Below are 25,346 nucleotides of genomic sequence, written 5' to 3' on the forward strand. Positions count from 1 at the left end.
CAGTGATGTCGTAGTATATGTAATGTTTTGTCTTCACCAAATATGTACATCTAGTTACAGCTCATCAGTGATTGGGACAATTTGGCTTCCATTCATATTTTATGGACTTTGCAAGCATTTAGATAAATATTTACACCAGAGCTGTGTACGGTGGTATACCGATCGCTACACTTGTTGCATGAGGTATTACAGCTATTAAGGGCAATGGGTCCAGGATATTTGGAGTTCACCTTATCATTTTTGTGAACTTACCCTTTATTTGGAGTCAGGTGGGTTAAAAACTTGCCCTTATTAAATCCAATATTAAAGGCAACTCTACATGCGTGGAAACTAAACGCACACAGAAGAGTTGCTTATACAGACACAATATAATATTATAAAAAGCATTTTACTCATTACTCACTCTCCTTCCTTGAAGCCTTGTTTTTCTTGTTGTTCTCCTTGGTCTTGTCCCCCGGCTTCTCAATCATGGATTTCACGGTCTTCTTTGACTTCTCTGACTGTTCGAATGTCTTCATGGTGGCAGTGGGCCGAGCTTTGCTGCTTCCCTCTGCTGCCCTGTGGAGAAAGCACATATTATACATTTGTCAAATATAATATCACTGGTCAGGCCTCACTGAGATATGTATTCTTCATAATCATTGGTCACATTAAATATTGGGAAAACACAACTTTTATAATGTTAATAGAGTGAATTATGCAACTGCAATATTTAAAAAACCAAGTATAGGGCACATTTAATAGGAGATATGCGACTTATGTTGTCAGTAGCTCTTATTTTATTATTTTCTAGGGCTGTCACATTACACAGCGCTTTGCATATATATTCTATACATTAACATCAGTCCCTGCCCTCAGAGAGCTTACAATCTAAGTAGGACTGGCACTAACGATTATCTTCATAAATCGCATAATCGATTAGTTGGCTTATTATTGTTTCGATAGAGATATATATATATATATATATATATATATATATATATATCTCTCTATCTAAGACCTGATATTGTGCAGATTTTCAGACAGGACTGTAATATTATAATACATGACAGAGTCCCTCGTCATATACAAGTATCCTGTCAGGTCTTTTCCTCCCAGGAACACCAATGATGGGGCACTATTCCTCATGGCAACACCAATGGGGCACTTCCCCCCCCACCAACACCAATGGGGCACTACCCCCCCACCAACACCAATGGGGCACTACCCCCACCCCCCAACACTACCAATGGGGCACTACCCCCCCCCACCCCCCAACACTACCAATGGGGTACTATCCCCCCCACCCCCCCCCCCCAACACCACCAATGGGGCACTATCCCCCCCACCCCCCCCCCCCAACAACTCCAATGGGGCACTATCCCCCCCACCCCCCCAACAACACCAATGGGGCACTATCCCCCCCCCCAAAACACCAATGGGGCACTATTCCCCCCCCCCAACAACAACACCAATGGGGCACTATTCCCCCCCCCCCCCACAACAACACCAATGGGGAACTATTCCCCCCCACCCCACAACAACACCAATGGGGCACTATTCCCCCCCCACCCCACAACAACACCAATGGGGCACTATTCCCCCCCACAACACCAATGGGGCACTATTCCCCCCCACCCCACAACACCAATGGGGCACTATTCCCCCCCCCCACCCCACAACAACACCAATGGGGCACTATTCCCCCCCCCCTACCCCACAACAACACCAATGGGGCACTATTCCCCCCCCCCACCCCACAACACCACCAATGGGGCACTATTCCCCCCCCCCCACCCCACAACAACACCAATGGGGCACTATTCCCCCCCCCACCCCACAACAACACCAATGGGGCACTATTCCCCCCCCCACCCCACAACAACACCAATGGGGCACTATTCCGCCCCCCTACCCCACAACAACACCAATGGGGCACTATTCCCCCCCCTACCCCACAACAACACCAATGGGGCACTATTCCCCCCCCCACCCCACAACAACACCACCAATGGGGCACTATCCCCCCCCCCCACCCCACAACAACACCACCAATGGGGCACTATCCCCCCCCCCCCCACCCCACAACAACACCGATGGGGCACTATTCCCCCCCACCCCACAACAACACCGATGGGGCACTATCCCCCCCCCCACAACAACACCGATGGGGCACTATTCCCCCCCACAACAACACCGATGGGGCACTATTCCCCCCCACAACAACACCGATGGGGCACTATTCCCCCCCACAACAACACCAATGGGGCACTATTCCCCCCCACAACAACACCAATGGGGCACTATTCCCCCCCACAACAACACCAATGGGGCACTATTCCCCCCCACAACAACACCAATGGGGCACTATTCCCCCCCACAACAACACCAATGGGGCACTATTCCCCCCCACAACAACACCAATGGGGCACTATTCCCCCCCACAACAACACCGATGGGGCACTATTCCCCCCCACAACACCACCAATGGGGCACTATTCCCCCCTACAACAACACCGATGGGGCACTATTCCCCCCCCCACCCCACAACAACACCAATGGGGCACTATTCCCCCCCCACCCCACAACAACACCAATGGGGCACTATTCCCCCCCCCCCCACAACAACACCAATGGGGCACTATTCCCCCCCCCCACCCCACAACACCAATGGGGCACTATTCCCCCCCACCCCACAACAACACCAATGGGGCACTATCCCCCCCCCCCCCCCCAACACCACCAATGGGGCACTATTCCACCCTCCCCCAACAACACCAATGGGGCACTATACCTCCACCCCCCCCCCAACACCACCAATGGGGCACTATACCTCCCCCCCCCCCCCCCAACACCACCAATGGGGCACTATATCCCCCCCAACACCAATGGGGTACTATTCCCCCCCCCCCCAACAACACCAATGGGGCACTATTCCCCCCCCATCCCCCCCAAAAAAACAATGGGGCACTATTCCCCCCCCCCCCAACAACACCAATGGGGCACTATTCCTCAACAACACCAATGGGGCACTATTCCCCCCCACCCCCAACACCAATGGGGTACTAGTCCCCCCCACCAACGGGGCACTATTCTCCCCCCCCAGCCACACCAATGGGGCACTATCCCCCCCAGCAACACCAATGGGGCACTAATCCCCCCCCAGCAACACCAATGGGGCACTATCCCCCCCCCCCCCCCCAGCAAAACCAATGGGGCACTATCCCCCCCCCCCAGCAAAACCAATGGGGCACTATCCCCCCCCAGCAAAACCAATGGGGCACTATCCCCCCCCAGCAACACCAATGGGGCACTATCCCCCCCCAGCCACACCAATGGGGCACTATTCCCCCCCAGCCACACCAATGGGGCACTATTCCCCCCCCAGCCACACCAATGGGGCACTATTCCCCCCCAGCCAAACCAAGGGGGCACTACTCTTCCCCCGGGAAACCAATGATGGGGCTCTATCCCCCCCCCCCCCCCCCGGCTTTGCACCAGAGGAGCTTCTCCACCAGGTGGTGCTGTTTTTCAAGGTGCTGTTGGCTCACTCTGCTTTGTTCTCCGTAGGGGGAGATGAAGGTGGAGGCTCTCTCCAGAGGCAGGGGCCTATTCCATGTGCTCAAGCTGCAATGGGTCCTGGGCCTGTCCCTATGCAAGAGGAGTCCTTACCAGTCTTTCAGGATAAAGTGCGGAACAGAGTTCACTGCATTGCTGAGGAGGAACAGAGACTTGCTGTCCTAAAAAGATCTCAGGAAAAAGAAATCCCTGCACATTAAGTCTGGAAATAGTAAGAGGGAAGTCTCCAAGCTGAAGTCTCTGGAAGAGGCATTGAAAAAGCAGAAGTTGGTCAACTCTCTGAAGGAGAACAGTGGTGTGTTCATAGAAAAGTGTGAGAATGAGGAGATATTCCAACAGATGAAGGAAAGTCCCTGTGCCAGTACCAGCCAGGTGGATGCCAGAGCAACAGCGACAGTATGGATGGGGGGTAAGGGAGTGGCTTCACATGGTGGCCCCAGTACTACCCATCTCAGGATCTATCATGTCTGAGTCAGTATCTGCCCCCCTCCCTCCTGAGCAGCTTGGGTCACCCCAGGAGTAGGTTGAGGAAAATGGCGGATTGCTGCAGACCATAACAGAAATGGAATCGCCCTTGATCGGCACAGACTTATCAAATGAGGATTACGATAAAGGAGTGCTTGCTGAAAATCTCTCTCAGTGTGTGGAGGACTTTCTGGAGATTGCACCTGCCAACATATACTTGCAATCAGCAGGGAATGGATTAGCTGGCTGCGAGGAGTCCCACATGGACACTAACAGTGCAGAGCAGGAATGTCACATAAACATTGAAACTGCAGAGCAGGAGAGCCGTATGAAAGCTGAAACAGCTGGTGTTTTTTCTAAACAGATGGCTTTACTTGATGACGGGACTGCTGGTATCTGTGGAACTTCTGGGACTATGGCGAGTGGGAATGTTAGGCTGGAGGGGAGGAGGGAGGATCAAATGGTGGGTAATTTACCAAACCAGATTTCAGAGGTTCCTATGCAGCCAGTTAATGTGTCATCTGTCCCAGTTAGGAATAATGCTAAGGCTGTGTCGGGACAAAGTCCTCCCATCAGGAGGGTGGTTGTGAATAAGATCCTAGCCATGGGATTTAAGGCGGATGATATTTATGCTCTTATCAGTCCGTCTGGTTCCTTTGAATATGATTTGTCATTTGTGCGTCCAGAATAGCTGGATCTGTTTTGGGAGTGGTTTGAGCATGTATATGTGGGCCAACCGGACTGGAAGGGTCTTGTCCCCAAAGTTGTCTAACGACAGCCCTTGATAAAAAAAATAAATAAATTTGACTATCCTGGCAAGGAATGACTCTCCCCCGAGAATTTATGGGTCTGGTTTAGGAGGTTTGGTGAAACGTTGTATCCCCTTAAAAAGATTGTGGATGATATAGGAATATGGACGGTTGGGTGGTCAGTGTCAATGAGGTTGAGTGTGTGTGGGAATGTGGTCATGCATTTGCCCTCCTCTGCCTTTATTGGAAGAGATATGGTAGGATTACTGTCTTCTACCCTGGTCAACCTAAGGTGTGCCATAAACGTGGAGTCAAGGGACATTTCTCCTCTAACTGTCCAGAACAGAAGTGCTTTTTGTGTCAGGAAATGGGGCATCTGGCAAGGGACTGTAACATCATTAAATGTAATCTATGTGATAGGGTCGGCCACCCTTATAGCTGGGGCCCTGAGGCTTTGCACAATAAGCCAGAGTTGGGAGGAATTTTTCCATCTGGATAGAGAAAAATCTGAGTTGGAGGAGGTTGTACCAGGGAATCTTAGTGTCTCTGTCCCGTCAGAGACACTAGGAGGCCATCTGTGGTGTCAGTGGCCCCCCTTTCTGTGGTTCCCCAGTTAGTGTCAGAAAGCGTGGTTGTCACGCATGTATGGTGGTGCCAACCCCTCCTCCTCGGCGTGGCAGAAGTGCGGCTGGAGGTCGGCAGACACAGAGGGGTGGAGTGAGGGATGGATTGGATGATGGTGGAAGGGGAATGGAATGAGAGTGGCTGGTGCAGAATGCAAGGTGAATGATGTGGGGATTTTGGAATCGCATCCCAATGGCGATTAAATCTAAAAATGTTTCTTAGCCTGGATTATGTTTAAAGTTGAGGTTCGGGGTCTGTAGTCTTTTTGTGGTCATTAAAATAGGTTTCTATATTATCTTGTCAGGAAACGTTTTTCTTTACTTGCTGAAGTAAGCAAGCTTCTTTTTGTTTAGTTGTTGTTTATTTTTGCGTAAATATGTTTTTATTAATAAGCTGTATGTTTGTATGATTTTTTAATAAACAAAAATTTACACTCAAATGCCTTGTACACATGGTCGGCATTCCGACAACAAAATCCATCTGATTTTTTCCGACTGATTTTGTCCTAAACTGGTATTGCATACACACGGTCGGACAAAGCTGTTGGAAAATCCGATCATTTGGAACGTGATGACGTTCGTTCGTTACGACTGGACTACGTTGAGGCTAGTAGCCAATAGCTTTGGTCTCGTATATTGATCTGCGCATGCGTGGCACTTTGTCTGATCGGAATAAAAAGTCTGATCAGATTTTTTGTCCGAAAATTCGAGATTCTGCTCTCAAATTTTTTCCAGCAGAATTTCCGATGGAAAAAGTCCGACAGAGCCCACACACGATCAGGCAAGGCATAATGTTATTATACATTTATACTATACTATTATTATACATTTATATATAGTGCTGACATAATTCACAGTGCAGTGCTGTACAGAGAACACAGAGCCAACCACACCGATCTCTGCATCAGAAGAGCTAAAACTCCAATATCTCCATCACAGTCACATAATATATTATACATTTGTATTCCACAGTGCTGTACAGTTACACCAATCTGCAACAGAGGAACGTATACTTCAATATACCTACCACAATCACAGTAATATTTTTTTGCAGGCCCATTCTAGAACTCCCCCCCCGCTTTCCAGCATTGCAGACGGGATGATGAGTTCCTTTTTGCAGTGCTAAGGTGTAAATATGAAGTGTATGTAAAACGTAGGGCCCAATTCTAAGAAGGGATTTCCCTCACATTGGAGAGATATCCTCTCACTTCCAGTTACATCTACATGACAGGAAACGAGGAAGATCTCCTCATTGTGGCAAGAAAATAGATGTGACTAGGGTGTCATGCCTTCCCTACTGTACCCCAAAAAATACATTTTGGCTTTATATACATTTCACATGCATACATAAATCAAAGCTAAAAGAGAGAGAGAGAGAGAGAAAATTATACTGATATTAACTAAGGTGGCTAACGAGAGTTTTTTGAAAATAAGTATACAGAAAATAAAACTGCGATTTACAATAAAACACACACAAAGCTAACTAAAACGATAACCAATAAGGGAAGTAAGTGCTTGAGAAAAAAAGGTTTCTAGAAATGCAATCAGTGAATCAATTTTAATTGTACTCACTTGAGAAGGAAGCTGAAATCATCTTCAAAATCAAACGAGCCATTCAGCAACCCTAGAGTCCCGTTCTGCTGTATCTCATTACGATATTTATCCCGAAACTCTTTATGGACGTCATCTATTAACTTGTCCACATAAGTCAGGGTTAAAATCTTCTGGTACCCCACCTGCAGGGACATGAACAATACAAAAGGGTCTAGTTACAAATCAGTGAATGGGACTTCCACCAAAGACTTCCTGATGTAGAATCAATCGCGGTCATTTAAAACATGTGACACAGGAAGATTCTCCTGCAGAGAATGTTTGCTCAATGTCATGTGCACTACTTTAGAAATATGCCCCAATGTATGAAGAAACAACACAACATCGCTGAGATGAATTAAAGGGCAGAACCCATTCAAGACCCTTGAAGAGTTCCTACCGTGGCATGTGTGTACACCTATACTAGGAAGTCTATTTATAAAAATTTGTTGGACGAATGTGACAAGCATATGCCCATCCTTGAAAAACGTTGACCATATTTTGCTTAAAGCGATTCTCCACCCTGAAGTGGAAATTCCGCTCATCTAATCCCTCCCCCCCTCCGGTGCCACAATCGGCACCTTTCAGGGAGGAGGGGGGTGCAGTTACCTGGATAATCCAAGTATCTGCACCCACTTCCGGGACAAGACCCCCGCAGATGCCCCCCCCCGTTGTGTTCTGGGAAACACACAGTTCCCAGGACACAGCGGGGACCAGCAGAGACGCGCAGTGCAACTCGCGCATGCGCAGTAGGGAACCGGGCAGTGAAGCCGCAACGCTTCACTTCCCAATTCACTGATAGAGGATGGCGGCGGGGGCAGCAGAGAGACGAGCAATCGCATATATTATTTTTTGTTGAAGGAGTCTGGAAAGCATTGGACCAGTGATCAGAAGATCGCTGATACCATGCAGGTTTCCTGTACACTGTCCTTGTATCGGCCTACCTGTACATCCCGTATGGGGAAGCCGATACTCCCTGCCAGTTAGACTCAAACTACCACAGTGCCATCGTAGTTTTCAATGAACTAGAAAAAAGCCAAAAGACTCTAAGGATCTCAAGGCATGTAGTTAATTCAGACACACAGAGCTGAATGATGTGGCTGTGTGGGTTTAGCCCCGCTTTCAAATAGTGTCAGATAGTACTTCTTCCCATACTTCACAGGGCGGGGGGTGGGATGGCAGCTGCAGCACTGGGAACATGTTCCATGTTCTCAAAGGTGAAATTATCCTTTAAAGCTGTCTGATCCCCCCCCCCCCCCCCCCTCCCTGTGACAGCAGTATGAAGCCACTTCATTCATTCACACAGCTGTGGGTGTGTGAATGAACTACAAGCCCCAACATCCTTGCTATCACAACAGGCGAGCCACATTCTCTTTTTGGAGAGATCTGGGGACTATTAGACCTCAGATCTCTCCTCTGGCCTCCAAAGCAGAGATCGGTTTAAGTTGCTTTAACAAGCCATGAACAGCTTGTTTACATGAGAATGAAACCAGAAGTAAAGAATCCTCAACAACATCAGTTCTTCTCACCGTGTCTTAGAAAGCAGATGCACCTGTTTTCTCACATTCGGCTACCCGCTGGAGTGCGACGCTGACATATGCCTTCCAACACTGTTGTAAGACCACTTTGCCACAGGGTCGCTCACCGCGTTTCGGGCACGGCCTCACTTCGTTAAGTATAATTATTATCTAACTCTATGTCCACTTGGATGTTGGGGCTTGAACCTGGACTCAGGGGTGTGGCGACAAAATTCTGCGCAAGCGCAGGTCACCAGTGTTAGAACGCATACGAAACACCTCCAGTGGCACCCTTACCGGGCTGCCCAATCAGAAAGAAGAGCCCAGTAACAGGGGTGCTGAACCCCCTTCTGCTGCCCGTAAAAGTGATCCAATGGCTCTGAGCTACTCAGATCACTTTTACATTGTAGGAAATTGACCACTGAAAAAAACCTACACCGGGCTCATAAGTATAGCCTCAAACATGATCCCGGTATAACCGCTTCTACCACAGGCCGTCTGCAGTAGAACTGCTCTCTCCTTGTATTCACAGAAGCAGCGGCGGGAGCCAATGGCTTCTGCTGAGGTCAATAAAATCCTATGAGACAGGAGTGGTGGGTCTTTTAAAGCCCACAGCCTGGCTCAGGAGCATGCCTGCATGAGTGCCCCCATAGCGCACAGCTTGATATGCAGGCAACCGGAGAAGAGGAGCAGACAGCGACAGCAGAACACCCAAGAAGAGGGCCACTCTGTGCAACACCCTTGCACAGAGCAGGTAAGTATAACATTTTTATTATTTTAATTGAAAAAAAAAAAAAAAAGAGTCTTTGCAACTGTTTTAATCTCCCTACACTCTATCCAAAATAAGAAAAAAAGGTTTTGCCTTTTAGTTATATTTAAATACAGCGATTTCCTTCATCAACTCTATCTAGTGGCCATAACATGGTATTTTTTCTGAAATACCGCAATCAGAAGACATCAACACATTGCGGCTACTAGATGGAACTGTACAGTCAAAATTTGTCCAGTATGAGCAAACGCTTGTCGCATGTTTCCAATTAATTCTTTTGATAAATATCCTCTTTGTAGCAAGGTATGGTGGCACAGGAGTATACTCAAAATACAAAGCTCAGTGTAGCCATCCATCTCTTCACTAGAATTTGGTCCATAACACCAGAAAACAATCCTATATTTCAGGTAAGTTGGGCTTTGAGCATATGGACAAAGAGGCAGTGATTGTATACTCGGCACCAGGAATGAGGCTCACACATTCAGCAACATTGTTTTGCCTCTTATTCAAATGCCATTTTGATATCCAAAAGACTAGAAAACAAGTAGTCTTTAAAAAACGTCTCAGCTTTTGGCTCTTGCATTATAGGAGAGCTCCTCTGATCCAACAGACAATACGGAACTCCATCCCCTTCCAGCTGTGATGTCACATGGACATCATGATGAGGATCTTACCACAAACACCAGCTCAAACTGATTGTCCAACTTGTACTTGAGGGTGAGGGAGTCATGGGTGAAGGAAGTGTTCCCGCCTCGCTCCTGAAATACAAAGAATGACAGAGGTGAGTGTGTGATGTCACACCCCGAGGAGGCGTCTGCCCGCAGGAAATGTCACTCCAGTCCAGGTACATCCCATCCACAGAGCTTTCCTCACTCAACATATGGGGGGGGGCATCTAACCTTACACAAACTCCTTACTTAACTGTGAGGGCACCCTTCTCTCCTTCCCCCCAGTGCTGGCACGACTCCCCCCTTTCCCTCAGCAGTGGCATGACTCCCCTCTCCCCCATCTGGTGGCACAGCTCTGCCTTCCCCCAAAGTAGTGGCACAGCTCCCCCATCTGGTGGTACAGATCTCCCCTCCCCCATCTGGTGGCACAGCTCTCTCTTCCCCCATCTGGAGGCACAGCTCTCCCCTCCTCCCATTCCCCTAGTGGTGGCACAGCTCTCCTCTCCCCCCCACCTCTCAGTGGGGGTGGCACAACTCTCTATCCCAAACCCCCCCCCCCCAGTTGTGGCACAGCTCCCCCCCCATTCCCCCATTGGTGGCACAGCTTTCTCCACCATCTGGTGGCACAGCTCTCCCCTCCCCCCTTAGTGGGAGGGCGGATGTTCCTTCCACTCCCACCATCTACAAATCCTTCATACATCTCACTTTACACAAGCTCCTTACTTAACTATGGGGGCGCTCTTCTTCCCCCCCCCCCCCGCCCCCCAGTACTGGCACAGCTCTTCCCTTCCCCTCATTGGTGGCACATCTCCCCTCCATCTGGTGGAACAGCTCTACCCTCCCCCATAGAATAGGCACATCTCTCTCTTCCCCCATCTGGTGGCACAGCTCTCCCCATTTCCCTTGTGATGGCACAGCTCTCCCCTCCCACCCCAGCAGTGGCACAGCTCTCCTCTACCCCTCAGTGGTGGTGGCACAGCTCTCCTCCTCCTTACTCGGTGGTGGCACAGCTCTCCCCTCCCCATCTGGTGACATAGCTCTCCCCCCCTCATAATGGTGCACAGCTCTGCCCTCCCCCCTCATAGTGGTGTCACAGCTCTCCCCCCATTCCCCTAGATGTGGCACAGCTCTTCTCTCCCCTCCCCCATCTGGTGGCACAGTTCTCTCCCCTCCCCCATCTGGTGGCACAACTCTCTCCCCTCCCCCGGTGGTGGGCAGTCACCTGTAGGATGACAGAGCGGATGAGAGCATTGACAGGCCCGGTGAAGGATCCTTTCACCCCCTGGAAGCACCAGAGCACGATGCCGCCTTTACTGAAGATAGTGAAGAAGTCCAACATGTTGTCCCCACAGAAGACACCGACACCGGCCGAGACACGTCAGAGAAACACTGGAAACCGTCACTTCCGCCTGTGCCAGAGAGAGGAGGGGGGAGAACACAATTACTTCCGGCCCGGCCATCTTGGTACACCTTTCCCTGAGCTAGTCAGCCTTGCTCCGCCTCCTCTCGAAGAACTGTCTCCGCTTCCTCAGCCACTTTTCGTGAGACCACTTCATAATGAGCTGACCTTCCATGGTCTTCAACACAATGGCTACCCCTGCAGAACATTAGAGACACTTCTATCAGCATGGGCGGGCACATGCCATGTGAATGTCCTCTAGTCTCTTGTAGAATGCTCAGGCAAATGAGCGGAGAGAATTATGAGTGTGTATAGAAGAGCCTGGACCCTGTGCAAGAAGAGCCCTTACCATGGGGTACCTGTATGGACACAAAGGGGGCTGAGGACCTCTTCTGCTTTGCTGAGGGACCCCCCTAAATGTGAGTAACACAGATCATCATCATTATTATATCAGAATGTTGCTGATCATACTATCGGTATTATTATTATTAACCCTTTCATTACAAAGATAAAACAAATCCTAACAACTTTGACTTCTATTAGTAAACTTGTCATCACAACTACTTAGTGTGTCCAGGTGACTCAGTCCTTGTTTTTTTTCAAGACAAATAGGTCTTTGGTGAGAAAAAGGCAAAATGGTGCTACATGGGGATGAATATCTTCTTATTTTATTTGATTATCAAAGGATAATCGGCACAAAATAGTAAAAGTAATTTACTTTACTTCATTTCTTGCCGTGACGGTGACCTTCCACCAAACAACATCCCAAAATAAATTCTCCTGACGATTGCAGCGATACCACCTGTGTGTGTGTGTGTGTGTTATTTGTGCTTTCTACTTCTAGTACAGCCCAGAGACCAATGGAGCGCATTACGCTTTTGTTATGCTACGTAAAACACACTGATAAAAAAAAAAAAAAGCAACAACAGATTTTTTCCTTAATTCCACTCTGACCATGACCTCTGACCCTAACCTTGACTCTGACAACGAACTGGGTTAAACCTGATCTCGCGATTTTTTTAATTTATTTATTTTTACACAATTTTTTTTTTTTTTTTTTTTACAATCTTCTCCAACACAATAAAAAAAAATTCTCCATTCAAGAGTAAGATTATAGGGGTGTGCTGTATAGTGACCGATCACTGGGATAGCCAATCACAGGATGCTGTGATCGAGAGCCAGTCCTTCCAGCTCCTGATCCTTAGTAGGAGACCCGAATCTGTGGATCTGTCGTGACAGCTTGGTTTCTGTGCTGTTAGCACACTGTGAGATGCTCTTTCAGCACAAACATTGGATCAGGTACGCACATATGTGGCCCTAAGGAAGAAGACCCACTTCTGTGAGACCACATGTGCGCATACCCTCTGTGAGAAGGGGTTATATATTTTTTATTATTATTATTATTATATTATGTTATATTAGGTTTCTACTGTTCAGTGTGATGGTAGAAACTATCTTATTAATAATAATAACAACAACATGATCAGTGCTAACACCACACTGAGCATCAGTAATATTGTATATGATAATATAAGTTATTATACATCAGGTGGTAGTAGCACTGATGATGATAATAATAAAATTAACAACAACAACACGATCAGTGTTAGCACCACACTGAGCAGCAATGTAACATAAAGTATAAAAATAATGATTATTATTATATTAAGATCAGTGCTACCACCACAGTGGACAGCAGTAACCTGATGTATAATAATATATAAACTTAAAGCGGGGTTCCACCCTAAAGTGGAACTTCCGCTGATCGGAACCCTCCCCTCCGGTGTCACAATTGGCACCTTTCAGGGGGGTGGAGATACCTGTCAAAGACAGGTATTTACACCCACTTCCGGGCATAGACTCCCATGGGAGTCTACGCCATTTCCTGTCCTGCCGCGCTGTCTGCTGGGACACACACGGGTCTCGGAGACAGCGCGGACAATTCCTATTGCGCTGCGCGACTCGCGCATGCGCAGTAGGGAACCGGGAAGTGAAGCCGATTCGCTTCACTTCCTGATTCCCTCACCTAGAATGGTGGCGGCAGCAGCCGAGAGCTGAGCGATCGATCGGCCTCGGCTGCCGGCATCGCTGTAACCCGGGACAGGTGAGTGTCCATTTATTAAAAGTCAGCAGCTGTAGTATTTATAGCTGCTGGCTTTTAATATTTTTTTTGTAGGTGGAATCCCTCTTTAAATTATCATACACCATATTACTGCTGTTCAGTGTGGTGGTAGCACTGATCATATTATTATGATGATGATGATCAGTGCTACCACCACACTGAACAGCAGTAATATGGTATATGATAATTTAAGTTTATATATTATTATACATCAGGTTACTGCTGTCCACTGTGGTGGTAGCACTGATCTTAATATAATAATCATCATTATTATTATGTTATACTTTATGTTAAATTGCTGCTCAGTGTGGTGCTAACACTGATCGCGTTGTTGTTGTTAATTTTATTATTATTATCAGTGCTACCACCACCTGATGTATAATAACTTATATTGTCATATACGATATTACTGCTGCTCAGTGTGGTGCTAGCACTGATCTTGTTGTTGTTGTTGTTGTTATTATTTACATTATCGGTACGAACACCACACTGAGCAGCAGTAATATCATATATGATAATATAAGTTAGTATACATCAGGTGGTGGTAGCACTGATCATAATTATAATAATAATATGATGATGATCAGTGCTACCACCACACTAAACAGCAGTAATATGGTATATGAGAAAATAGGTTGTTATATTATTATTATACATCAGGTTACTGCTGTTCAGTGTGGTGGTACCACTGATCATATTATTGATGTTATCGTTATATCTGCCTGTTTTATTATTGTTTGCTTATGTGCACCAACATGCAGAGCTGTACAAAGTGAGATCATAAATGTGAGGCTATGACCCTGATATTTATCAGCTTTTGCATATGTTTGTTGTATCTGCATAGCATTGGGGAGCTTTATCTTCACTTCCTGTCCCAGAGGCAAAACCCCCGCTAGTAGTGAAAACTGCCCACATTCCATGTTACCGCTTATGTTCGATTTTGGTGATTAGGGGTTCTATGCCCTTTAATGTACGGTACTTTGACTTTTTGCAAACTCATTGGATTTTTTATAACGCACAAGGTCTAAGCTAAGGTAAAAAGTCCACCTGGCAAATGTACAATCTCCCGTGCCTTAATAATCCAAAAAACTGCATAAAAATAGATTCAGATGCTATGTCAGGATTTAATGATTACCATTTTGTGTCACATGGAAAAGCAAAGTTCGAATTTGTTCAATTTAGTTAATTAGTCAATAAGATATAAAGTCTAATGTCTTATTAAATCTACAGCTTTCATTAAAAATATCCCAATGGTGATCCTGCCACAAAGTCTTTGTTCAGGCACTTCCTTTTATAGAGTGGCAACATTCTGTCCCTGTCTTTTAAGTGGGCTTTTGATGGAGATCACAAGTGACCATTTCAGCACACATTACACAAGCATAGTCCACTTTTGTAACCATCAGAAAATCCACCCTGAAAAATACCATGCAACCATCGCTGGAGTGCATGTAGACAGGTAATGACTGCAAAGGGACTGCAGGAGATCAGCAGCACTGAGCAAAGTGTTTCACATAATGAAAAGACCAAAGTTAATGATGCACAGTACACAAGACAAAGTGAATGCCATTGCAAATCTTTACATATACTTTAATAGCTCATTGATTGATCTCACGTATTGCCTGGAAATTCTCTGTAATCTGAAGGCAACACTTTTTTTTTCTTTTCATTTTGGAAAGAGTATGGGAGGGTTATAACCACTGTCAAGTTTTTTTTTTTTTATTTTTTTTTTTTTTTTTTTGCCATCCCCATACTATTGGGGAGATTTCCTTCCACTTCCTGTCTCACAGCCAAAACAGTAAGCCCCTGTACACACGGTCGGAGATTCTGCCAACCAAATCCGTTGGATTTAGTCCGACTGATTGTGTCCGAAACTGTTGCATACACACGGTCGGACTAAGTTGTCGAAAAATCCGATCCTTCAGAACGCGATGACGTAATTTTGTTACGATGGGACTACATTCAGGCTAGTAGCCAATAGCTTTGATGTAGGAATTTGATCTGAGCATGCGTGGCACTTGGTCCGATCAAAATTCGCTACACATGATCGGAGTATGTCCGATCGAACCAGTTGGTCGGGAAATGCCACAGAGACCACTTTTATCTTGTAGCCGACCGAACACGGTGATACTGGGGTTATGGCAGTTAGCTGCTGCCATAACAACGATATCCATCCCCAAAGTAGGGACGTACATCGGCGGTCGGCAAGTGGTTAAGTAGACCTGAACTCAAAAAGCAAAGATCTGTTATTTTCTAGGTAACATCTAGAAATTTTAATTGTGTCAAACGAGTACTCTAAAAAATCTGTAAAAGAGAAAAAAGAAGCAAACTGTGCTACGGGATAGAAAAGTCTAAAACAGCCCAAAAAGGCCCTTCGGAAGCTGCAACTCTAATGTACACCAAATATACAAAAAAGAAAAAGTGAAAAAATGTAAGTTGCGCTAACCTATAGATAATGAAACGTATGAGCGTGGGTGATCAAAAAACAACCTAGTGCTGAATACAGCTCAATATCACCAATCGTCAGATCAGAAAATGATCGAAAACTACGATTAGTGTCACAACACTAATCGTGGTTTTCGAACATTTTCTAATCTGACGATTGGTGATATTGAGCTGTATTCAGCACTAGGTTGTTTTTTGATTTTATGTGTTTCATACGCACACTCGTATGTTTCATTATCTATAGGTTAGCACAACTCACATTTTTTTCACACTAAAAAAATCAACCTTTTTGCTTGAATTACTCCTGAGAAATAATGGAACACTTCCAGTGTCTCAAGCCTCATTTGCAGTTGTGGGATCATCTAGGGCAGCGGGTCTCAACCTCAGTCCTCTAGTACCCCCAAATGGCCATTGAGATGAGAACCACTGATCTAGGGCACGGTTAGTCTCACCAGATTTGGAGTGAGGTTTGTTGATGTATCTACTGTACTAACCACTGTTCTCCTTTCTGTAGAGGAAGCTGTACATAAGTACCGGCACTGTAAGGATCCCCCTGTGTCTGCTTTATTTATGTATTTATTTACTTCCTCCACCTCTCCTGCTGCTTTAAAATTCCATAGGTTATGATCACATCACCAATTGGGGAAGGGAGGAGGAATGGGTAGATCTGACGTGAGTAAGCAAAGCCGTGAATCTTGACCAAGATGCCTGCCATGTCACTCATGGAAGCTTGGAAAGGCAGTAATCACGTGGCTAGTTATTTACCCTTTGCCTGATTATTATTATTAATATTATTATTATTTTTTACACACGCAGCTACCATAGTACAGGAACTGTTTAAAGGAGTTGTAAACCCTCCTTTGTTATTTAAAAAAAAAAATGATTTACTTACCTCCTCTGTGCAGTTCATTTTGCACAGAGTGGCCCTGATCCTTGACTTCTGGGGTCCCCCCGGCGGTACTGGTAGCTCCTTCCCCACAGCGCATGTCCACATTGGAGAAACACTCTCCTAAGGTGGACACCCATGCGGGCACCCTCCCGAGTCTTGCTTCTATGTACATTCACACAGAATGGAGGACTCAGGCCCCACCCCCCGGTATCTGCGTCATTGAATTTGATTGACAGCAGGGGGAGACAATGGTTGCGCTGCTATCAATCTATCCATTCAAGAGCCGAGACAGCGGGCAGAGAAGAAGACAGTTTCTCAACTGAGGGACCGAACGGGCTCAGGTGAGTAAAACAGGGGGCTGGTCACTGTCAGGTTTTTTTTACCTTAATGCATTAAGGGGAAAAAACACGAGGGTTTACAACCCCTTTAATGTTATTATATCCCCTTTATGTCCCCACATTGTGCAGGATAAGATATTTACATTGTGAGAATCAATAATAATAATAAAATTGATGTCATTCATGAAATATTTTCAGTACATCAAATCGCTGACTTTTATTTTGCTTCCTTCTTATATCCAGCCCTGACGAAGGAACTTGACAAATTCCAGGAAAAGCTTATAGAAAGTTTGCCCAACAGCAAATGGAGCCCTTTAAGGTCAACAAGACATCTTCCCCCGGAACATTCAGACCTAGTCATCGTTGGGGGAGGAGTCATGGCCTGGTCAATTGCCGTCTGGCTAAGGCTGATTCAGGAACAAAGGAGCACCTACAGCATCGTGGTGGTAGAGCGGGACCCTGAGGTACAACAAAACATCTTTTTTTTTCCCTATGTTTAAATAAATATAAAAAAATACACACACACACACACACACACACACACACACACACACACACACACACACACACACACACACACACACACACACACACTGTCTGTGTGTATGTATATTGGGGCAAATGTAATTCCCCTGTTGGGTTTTTACTGTTACCTTCGATAAAGAGATTTCCCTTTAGTAGAGTAGGATAAGCAGATTTTTATTTTTCAATGAATCTAAAATGAAAGTACCACCTCATGATATTAAAATCCAGATACAGGTTTATTCCAAAGGCAGATCGTTTATAAAGCCAATCTGTTTCAGGACTGCAACTCTGCCCTTTTCAATGGGGCTTAAAACAATGAAACTATGTATATGTTAGCCTTTTGAGTCTGTATACATTATTTCAGTGTGTCATTTTTAAACCATAGTGGTCTTATGCCCCATACACATGGTTGGAAATTCAGACAGAAAAAGTCAGATCGGATTACGTTGTCGGAAAATCCGATCGTGTGTCGGCTCTATCGGATTTTTTCTGTCGGATTTTCCTGACGGAAAAAGTTTGAGAGCTGGATCTAAAATTTTCCGACAACAAAATCCGATCGGACTTTTTCCGATTGTGTTTAGAGAATTCCGACGCACAAAGTGCAACGCATGCTCAGAAAAATTTTGGAGACGAAAAAAAACTATTGGCTACTGGCCTCTACCTAGTCTTGCTGTATGTTTTTACGTCACCTCGTTCCGAACAATCGGATTTTACGAACAACTTTGTGCGACCGTGTGTATGCAAGACAAGTTTCGGCCAAAATCCGTCAGGAAAAAATCCGTATTTTGTGGTTGGAATGTCCGACCGTGTGTATGGGGAATAAGACCTCTTGCCCCTTGTTTTAGTTAGGGACAGGTGCAACTTCCAGCCCTGCTGCATGCAGACTGTCAAAGTCTATCACATTATATATGCTCATTTCAGAAGATTTTTGAGGCAATTCAAACATTCGTATATACTTTATTTATTTTTTTATTATTATTATTTTATCGCTTAAAAGAAAAATATGTAAAAAAAAATGTAAACTGTTTTTCAAAGTTCAAAGATTTTTCATCTCATACAACATAAGTTCGTTTATATGATTACACATTCAAGATGCATTAAAGTGGTATTCCCCAGCTACTTACTGTTCAGCACCACCATCATTGTAAGCTGTGGATGGTTTCCAGTAGGTGGGGACAACCAAAGCATTTTGAAATGTAAACATTTCTTCTTCAGGGATTTTTTACCACTTCTGCAACATAAAGTGATTTAATTTTTAGAATAGTACTTCCTATGCTCATATAATGGGTAAGTTTTGCTGCATTCAATTAATTCATTAAACGCATTACATTATATCTTTGGTTAGAGTATTCTCATAGCCCAAAACAGCTTCCATGTTTTTGTTGTTGTTTGTGCTATACAGAGACTGCTCAAATATATGCAAAGGTTTTTTGACACCAGAACTTAAAAAAAAAAAAAAAAGGAAAAGATATCAAAAGAGGTTGTCGTGGAAGGTTTGAGATATCCCTATTTTGTAATATATGATGATTATGAGTCATCTATTGCCATTTGATGGCTCATATGTTGTCAAAAGAGCCAGGCAAAAGAAAGGCAGTCAATACTTACAAGTAAAAAGATGCTGCCGTATACCCTACACCAGTGATTCTCAACCAGGGTTCCTCCAGAGGTTACTAGGGGTTCCTTCAGCATTGGGCAATTTCTGCCTCTCAAATAAGTTCCCACTCACGCCATTGATCTTTTTAGCTATCTGTAAGGAGGTAATTCTTCACAATGACCACAAGTGTAAGGACCTTTCTTTCCACTGACCATCACATTAATGTATCATGAGTTGTAGATTTATAATTTTTAGCAGGGGTTCCCCGAGACCAGAGAACTATTTCAAGGGTTCCTCTGTGTTGAAAAGGTTGAGAAAAGCTGCCCTACACCATGCTTGCCGCAAAAGGGGGATTCACAGTGTCCTCTGTGATTCTTGGGCTCCACAAAGTACTTATCCATATTAAACTAGTGCCTATTTGATTTTGATATTCTTCTTTGTGTAATTATAATTTAACATATTTCATTATACTGGTACGAGTATTCTCTTCTTTTTGGTCCAGAGATCCCATAGATTTGTGTGAATTTCGTGACTGTACCCGGCACAGGAAGGCCCCTACAACATTGTTTGGGGCCTCACAAACTCTCAAGTGCGTACTGAGAATAATGGAATCATTTCCAGATTCTTAGGCACTAGAGAAACCTCCTGTATTAGCAGCACTGGTCTCCAATATGGCCACCACTGGTCTCCGTATGTTGTCATCACGGAGACTGGATATGATGCGGCAATGCGGCATGCATAGTAGATTGAGACGACGGGGACTGTGTCTGATGCCATTTTCTTTTCCATATAATTTGATATGGATAGGTACTTGTTGGAGCTGCCTAAATATAAGACAAGAGACAGCCCAGGAACCACAGAGGGGCACAGATTATCCCCCTTATGTGGCAGGCATGGATGGTGCAGTGTATACGGCAGAATCTTTTTATTTGTATGTATTGACAGCCTTTCTTTTGTGTGGCTTGTTTGACAACAAATATGAGCCATCAAATTGCAATAGATGACTCATAATCATCATATATTACAAAATAGGGATATCTCAAACCATCCATGGCAACCTATTTTCATAGCTTTTCCTTTTTTTTTTTTTTTTTTTTTTTTTTATCTTTTTCAAGCTCTGGTGTCAAAAACCTTTTGGATATATTTCAGCCGTTTCTGTATAGCACGAATAGTGATTTACAACAAAGATATGGGAGCCGTTTTGGTCTATGAGAATACACTAACCAAAGATTAGTGTTTATTGAATTGATGGAATGTACTCGTTATATGAGCATACAAAGTACTATTCTGAAAATGAAAATTTAAGTTTATTTTGCAGAAGTGGTAAAAATCCCTGAAAAAGATATACATGTTTACATTTCGAAACGCCTTGGATGTCCCCCCCTACTGGAAACCATCCGCAGCTTACAATGATGGTGGAGCTGAACAGCATGTAGCTGGGGAATACCACTTTGATGCATCTTGGATGCGTAATCGTATAATGGACACCTATGTTGTATCAGATAAAAAATCTTTGAGCTTTAAAAAACTGTTTACTGTTTTTTACATATTGTTTTCTTTTAAGCGATTAAAATACAAGATTTAAAACTAAAAAAAATATACATGAATGTTTGAGTTGCCTCAAAAATCCAGTGAAATGAGGATATATAATGTGAAAGACTAAAAAGGGATGATGGCAATTACAGCCATATGAGTTTATTTCTACAACTGTCAGTCTATAGCAGGTTGTGGCTTGATGGGGCTGAACAGCCATAGACTTTGACAGGCTGCCTACAGTGAGGCTGGATGGTGGATCTGTCCCTCCCAAGGTGCACTAAAAACACTGGGAGGGAAGCACTGCTCCTAGACAGCCCCGTTTGCTGTCATTGGAATGAAACGTGTAGGGATGAAGCTTTTGGCAAATTATGTAATCACACACAGCCGCTGTTTGAGTACTATGTGTTTGGCTCATTGCTACTGGATCAGAGTTTTTTGAGAGTACGTCTTTTAATAAAGTGGCTTTTTGATCTGGATAATGCACTATAGCATGCTTTTTTTTTTTTCTCTTCCCCCCCCCCCTTCTCTTCTATACCTTGCGGTTACACATTGATATTGGATCAAGTGGAGCAGCGACCAGCCACCATACTGGGAAGGTGGCCATATACAGAACTTACTATTTCTGATGCCCTTGGGGATTGATTACTTGTCTGGTTTAAGCACATATGACCTCAGTTTACGATTAGACCTATTATATATCTGGTGTTTTTATTTTATTTCTGCACCAGCACTAATATGAATTTTATGTACTGGTGTTTATTTCACATTACATTGGAAGTATATGAATTTGTCGTTTTATGAGTTCTGATCTGCATTTTTTGCACTTAGCTGTTTGCACTTTAGATAGCTAAGAGTTTCTTGGCATTTTTTGCAGATCATTTTTCACTTTCGTTAAACGGGTTAATATTTAAATGGACAGCACAACAAATTTTGGTATATATTCTGTTGGGGTTTTATTGTATTTAAAACTGTTTAGTGTGCAACTATTCCTGGGTTTACGTTTAAACCCAAACTAAGCGCAGAGGTTTACACAAATAGAACAATAAAAACATGACAGTTCTTATCTAAACCTGGATACACACTATACAACTTTTGTTGTTTGATTTCCTTTAGATTTACCAGAACCATGTAGTGCAAGGGCCTGCCTGATTGCATACAAATTGAAACTCTTATGCCGCGTACATACGACCGGACTTTCCGGCAGAAAAGGTCAGACTGAATCATTTCATCAGATATTTTCCGATCCTGTGAGGGCTTCATAGGACTTTATTTCTTTTTTCAACAATTCTGGAGGACCTAGAAATAGAACATGTTTTAAATCTTTCCAACGGAATCAATTCCTATCGGGAAAACCTTTTCGTCTGTATGCTATTCTGACAGACCAAAAACAATGCAAGGGCAGCTATTGGCTACTGGCTATTGAACTTCCTTTTCTAGTCCCATCGTAACATCATCGCGTTCTAAATGAACGGACTTTGGTGTGATCGTGTGTAGGCAAGTCCGTTTCAGTGGAACTCCGTCGGAAAGACCGTCAGAGTTTATTGTGACGGAAAGTCCGGTCGTGTGTATGCGGCATTTAGGTTTGGCCTCGTATTATATGGTTTTTTATGCATTTTTTTTCCCCAATCGTCTTTCAGGACAGCCACCTTTGAGAGACACTGGCTCCTCCCCTCTTAGGAAACACCGCCTTCATTTTCATGATTTAAGCCTCCTCCTCCCTTCGTTCCTCAGTTATGGTGTTTCCTCCGGTGGGGAGACATCGCTAAGGAACCTTAGCTGAATTCGGTTGGTGAGACTGAAGCTATCCGAGCGGAGCCCCGGCCCCACTCGGTTACCCGACCATCTATCGGTCGGCCCTTGACAGTCGGATCAGCGGGGAGCTGAAGCGTTCGTACTGTCTATACACCCTAAACTTCGCTTGGGGAAAGCAGGAAGTTTTACAGGGTCGTCCTTTCGTTCACCCGCGGGTGTTTTAACGGAACAGGCAGTCCGGTCGGCTGGGGAAGCTGAACTTTTTGACTGACCTTTTTCTCTATACGCACTCCAATCTTCGCTTGGGGAAAGCAGGAAGTTTTTGGGGAGGTTCATCCCTGCGTTTCGCCCAGTGGGGCGCTGCAACGAGGACGTCCAAGGCCCCCCTGTGTATCCAGTCGGCTGGGAGCCAGAGGCCGGACCGGTTGGCGGGCGACGTCAATTCCGTTGGATCCGCGTCTTCCGGTTCCGGACGCGGCACGTGGAGGGGAACCTAGCGTTCGGCTGGTGCAGCCTCTCTTTCTACAGTTGCACAGGTAGCTGTCGGAGGCACGTTCGTACCACTCTTCCTCAACAGGAGAATGTCCAAAGCAGTGGCTTCAGGAGCTCCAGGAGTAACGGCACCAGCCACTCAAAGGTAAAAGCCCTGGCGAGGGGTTCCCTTACCTTACAACCAGTAGCTCCACTGGTGTTTTTTCCCCCTAGGTGGTCGGGGGGAAGGGCAGTGCGTCTGGGATCCAGATGGAGATTGATCCTAGGGGAGGGCACTCCCGGTGGTCCTCTTAAGTAGTGCTGGTGTTTCTTTTTTTAGGATTTTATGCTGGTCTTTTATCTCTAGGTCTCTGAAGGACATGAGCAAGTCTCCCCTTGGTTCTAGGAGGGAGCGTCCTTCATATAGAGCCTCTTTGGGGGAATCCCTGGTTCAAAGGCACTTGGTAAAGAGTGTATTGAAGCACCGGATAGCTCAGTCAGACCTTTAACCTAAGGTTCCAGTGGCCTCAGAGGGTTCAGGTCCCTGTTTGAGCGCCATCAGGAAACAGGCAGCAGAACACGGTGCATATCTGGCGGCCTCTGTGAAGGTTCCAGTGGCCTCAGCTCCAGAGCACTCTTTCACCAGCACAGCAGAGTGTTCCACCTAACCCGATGGATGTTCCTCCTGCAGGTTAAGGGAGAGTCTAGAGGGTTCCAGAGGGGAAGTTGAGGAAGAAGTTGACAGTGCCGTCTCAGACTCCCAAGGGAATCTGATAAAGGTGAGGGCTTGGGTGGGGAACCCAAAAGAACCCCTCGATATAAACTTCCCCCTGGATGAAGTGGATAAGCTCTTGAGAGCTATTCATACCACTTTAGGAAGAAGGCATTGTCACCCCACGATCAGATGTACTAGGACCTGGGGGAAGCGGGTGTTCCCGGTTCATGATGTCTTGATCGATGCCATCAGGAATGGCGGGGTCCCGAAGGAAAACCTTTCTTTTCTGGTGCATTAAAGCAAAGGTTTTTTCTTGGGCGGAAGAGGAAGCTCTTGTCTGGAATAGAATCTCCAAGATTAGAGACTACCTTTCTTCAGATGTCCAGGCATACTGACCTGTCCTCGGGGACATGGGAATACTTTCAGACCCTATGTTTGAAATGATGGACTCACTTCTGAAGGATGCATGGGCTTTTTCTCTTAAGAAAATATCTAAGCCTGCCATAGCGGCCACAGTGGGGGCTCATAATATGAAGTGTCAGCTTAGCCAGATTAATGCATGAAGCAATGACGGCAGAGGAGACTTTCTATCCTCCTTTCCCATGCTGCTTAAGGAGTTGGCATACGCTGCTTCGATTCAATCCAGGCGAATGTATGCAAGATCTTCGGCTCTGACCAACTCAGCCTGGAGGGCCTTAAGGCTGAAGACATGGCAGGGGGTCAAGGCGTCCAAGGCAAAAGCTCTGTGTAATCCTTTTTTACAGGAAACCTGCTGTTTTTTGCCAGGTCTTGAAGCAGTGCGAGATCGCACGGCTGATAAGTAAAAGGGATGAGGATCATCAGAAGGGGTTACAGTTTGGAGTTTTCAGAACTCCCCCCTGTTTGAGACTCCTTGTCACTGAGCTGCCAAAATGTGCCCTTCTTTCCTCTTCAGGAGTTAGAGGAACAGGAAGTGGTAATACAGGTCCCAGCAGGATATATAGGAAGGGCTCCTATTCTCACATTTTTGTGGTTCACAAGCCTTTGGAAAAAAGTTCAGGCTCATCCTGAACCTGAAGCGTCTGTGTGTCTTAGTCACCTACAGATGGCTTTCGTTGGTTTTGGTCACTGGGTGAGGGCACCTCTTCCACCAAAACTGTTTCAGGGCATGGATAGTAAGAATGCATACCTGCATATTCCCATTGCAGAGAACCACCAGCATTTCCTTAGGCTGGCAGTGATAACTTCTGTAGGGGTGCTACACCTTCAGTTCAAAGCACTTCCCTTTTGGGCTATCCCTTTCCTCCTCCTATCTTCACCAAAGTGATGGTAGAAGTTCTGGCATTCCTGCGTCTCAGGGGAGTCTCGGTGATCGTGTGTCTTGACGATCTTCTCCGGTTTGTACCTTCTCTGGCGCAGTCGATTTGGGATCCACAGGTAACAAAAGACCTGTTAGTGAGCCTGGGTTGGCCTCTGAACCTAGAGAAACCCAACTTAAATTCCTTACCAGGGGGTCACCTTCCTGGGGTAGGTGCTGGGCTCAACAGAACAAAAGGTCTTCCCTCCTTGGAGAAGATCCAGAAGATAGACAGAGCACTGTTGTTTCTCCAGGGCAACCGTCAAAAACTCAGTTAGGCAGGTTGAG

The 25,346-nt window shown here is 45.4% G+C and overlaps 2 protein-coding genes across 2 annotated transcripts in view; one reads left to right on the forward strand and one right to left on the reverse strand.

Annotated features, from left to right (window-relative positions):
• SRPRA (SRP receptor subunit alpha) overlaps positions 1-11,358 on the reverse strand; it is a 62,077-nt gene extending 50,719 nt beyond the window's left edge. Inside the window, exons 1-4 of the mRNA XM_077457814.1 lie at positions 11,162-11,358; positions 9,946-10,029; positions 6,968-7,131; positions 404-558 (exon numbers count right to left, since the gene is read on the reverse strand). Coding sequence (XP_077313940.1) covers positions 404-558; positions 6,968-7,131; positions 9,946-10,029; positions 11,162-11,278 — 520 coding nt within the window. The 5' untranslated portion in view covers positions 11,279-11,358. The remainder of the gene's footprint in view (positions 1-403; positions 559-6,967; positions 7,132-9,945; positions 10,030-11,161) is intronic.
• Positions 11,359-11,506: 148 nt separating this feature from the next.
• Positions 11,507-25,346, forward strand: part of FOXRED1 (FAD dependent oxidoreductase domain containing 1) — a 55,509-nt gene continuing 41,669 nt past the window's right edge. Inside the window, exons 1-2 of the mRNA XM_077457816.1 lie at positions 11,507-11,757; positions 17,373-17,593. Of these exons, the coding sequence (XP_077313942.1) occupies positions 11,640-11,757; positions 17,373-17,593 (339 nt within the window). The 5' untranslated portion in view covers positions 11,507-11,639. The remainder of the gene's footprint in view (positions 11,758-17,372; positions 17,594-25,346) is intronic.

The sequence above is a fragment of the Lithobates pipiens genome, unplaced genomic scaffold, assembly GCF_037356315.1.
Source record: "Lithobates pipiens isolate NorthernLeopardFrog02 unplaced genomic scaffold, aLitPip1_a1.2 Scaffold_27, whole genome shotgun sequence".
In the NCBI taxonomy this organism is placed as follows: domain Eukaryota; kingdom Metazoa; phylum Chordata; class Amphibia; order Anura; family Ranidae; genus Lithobates; species Lithobates pipiens.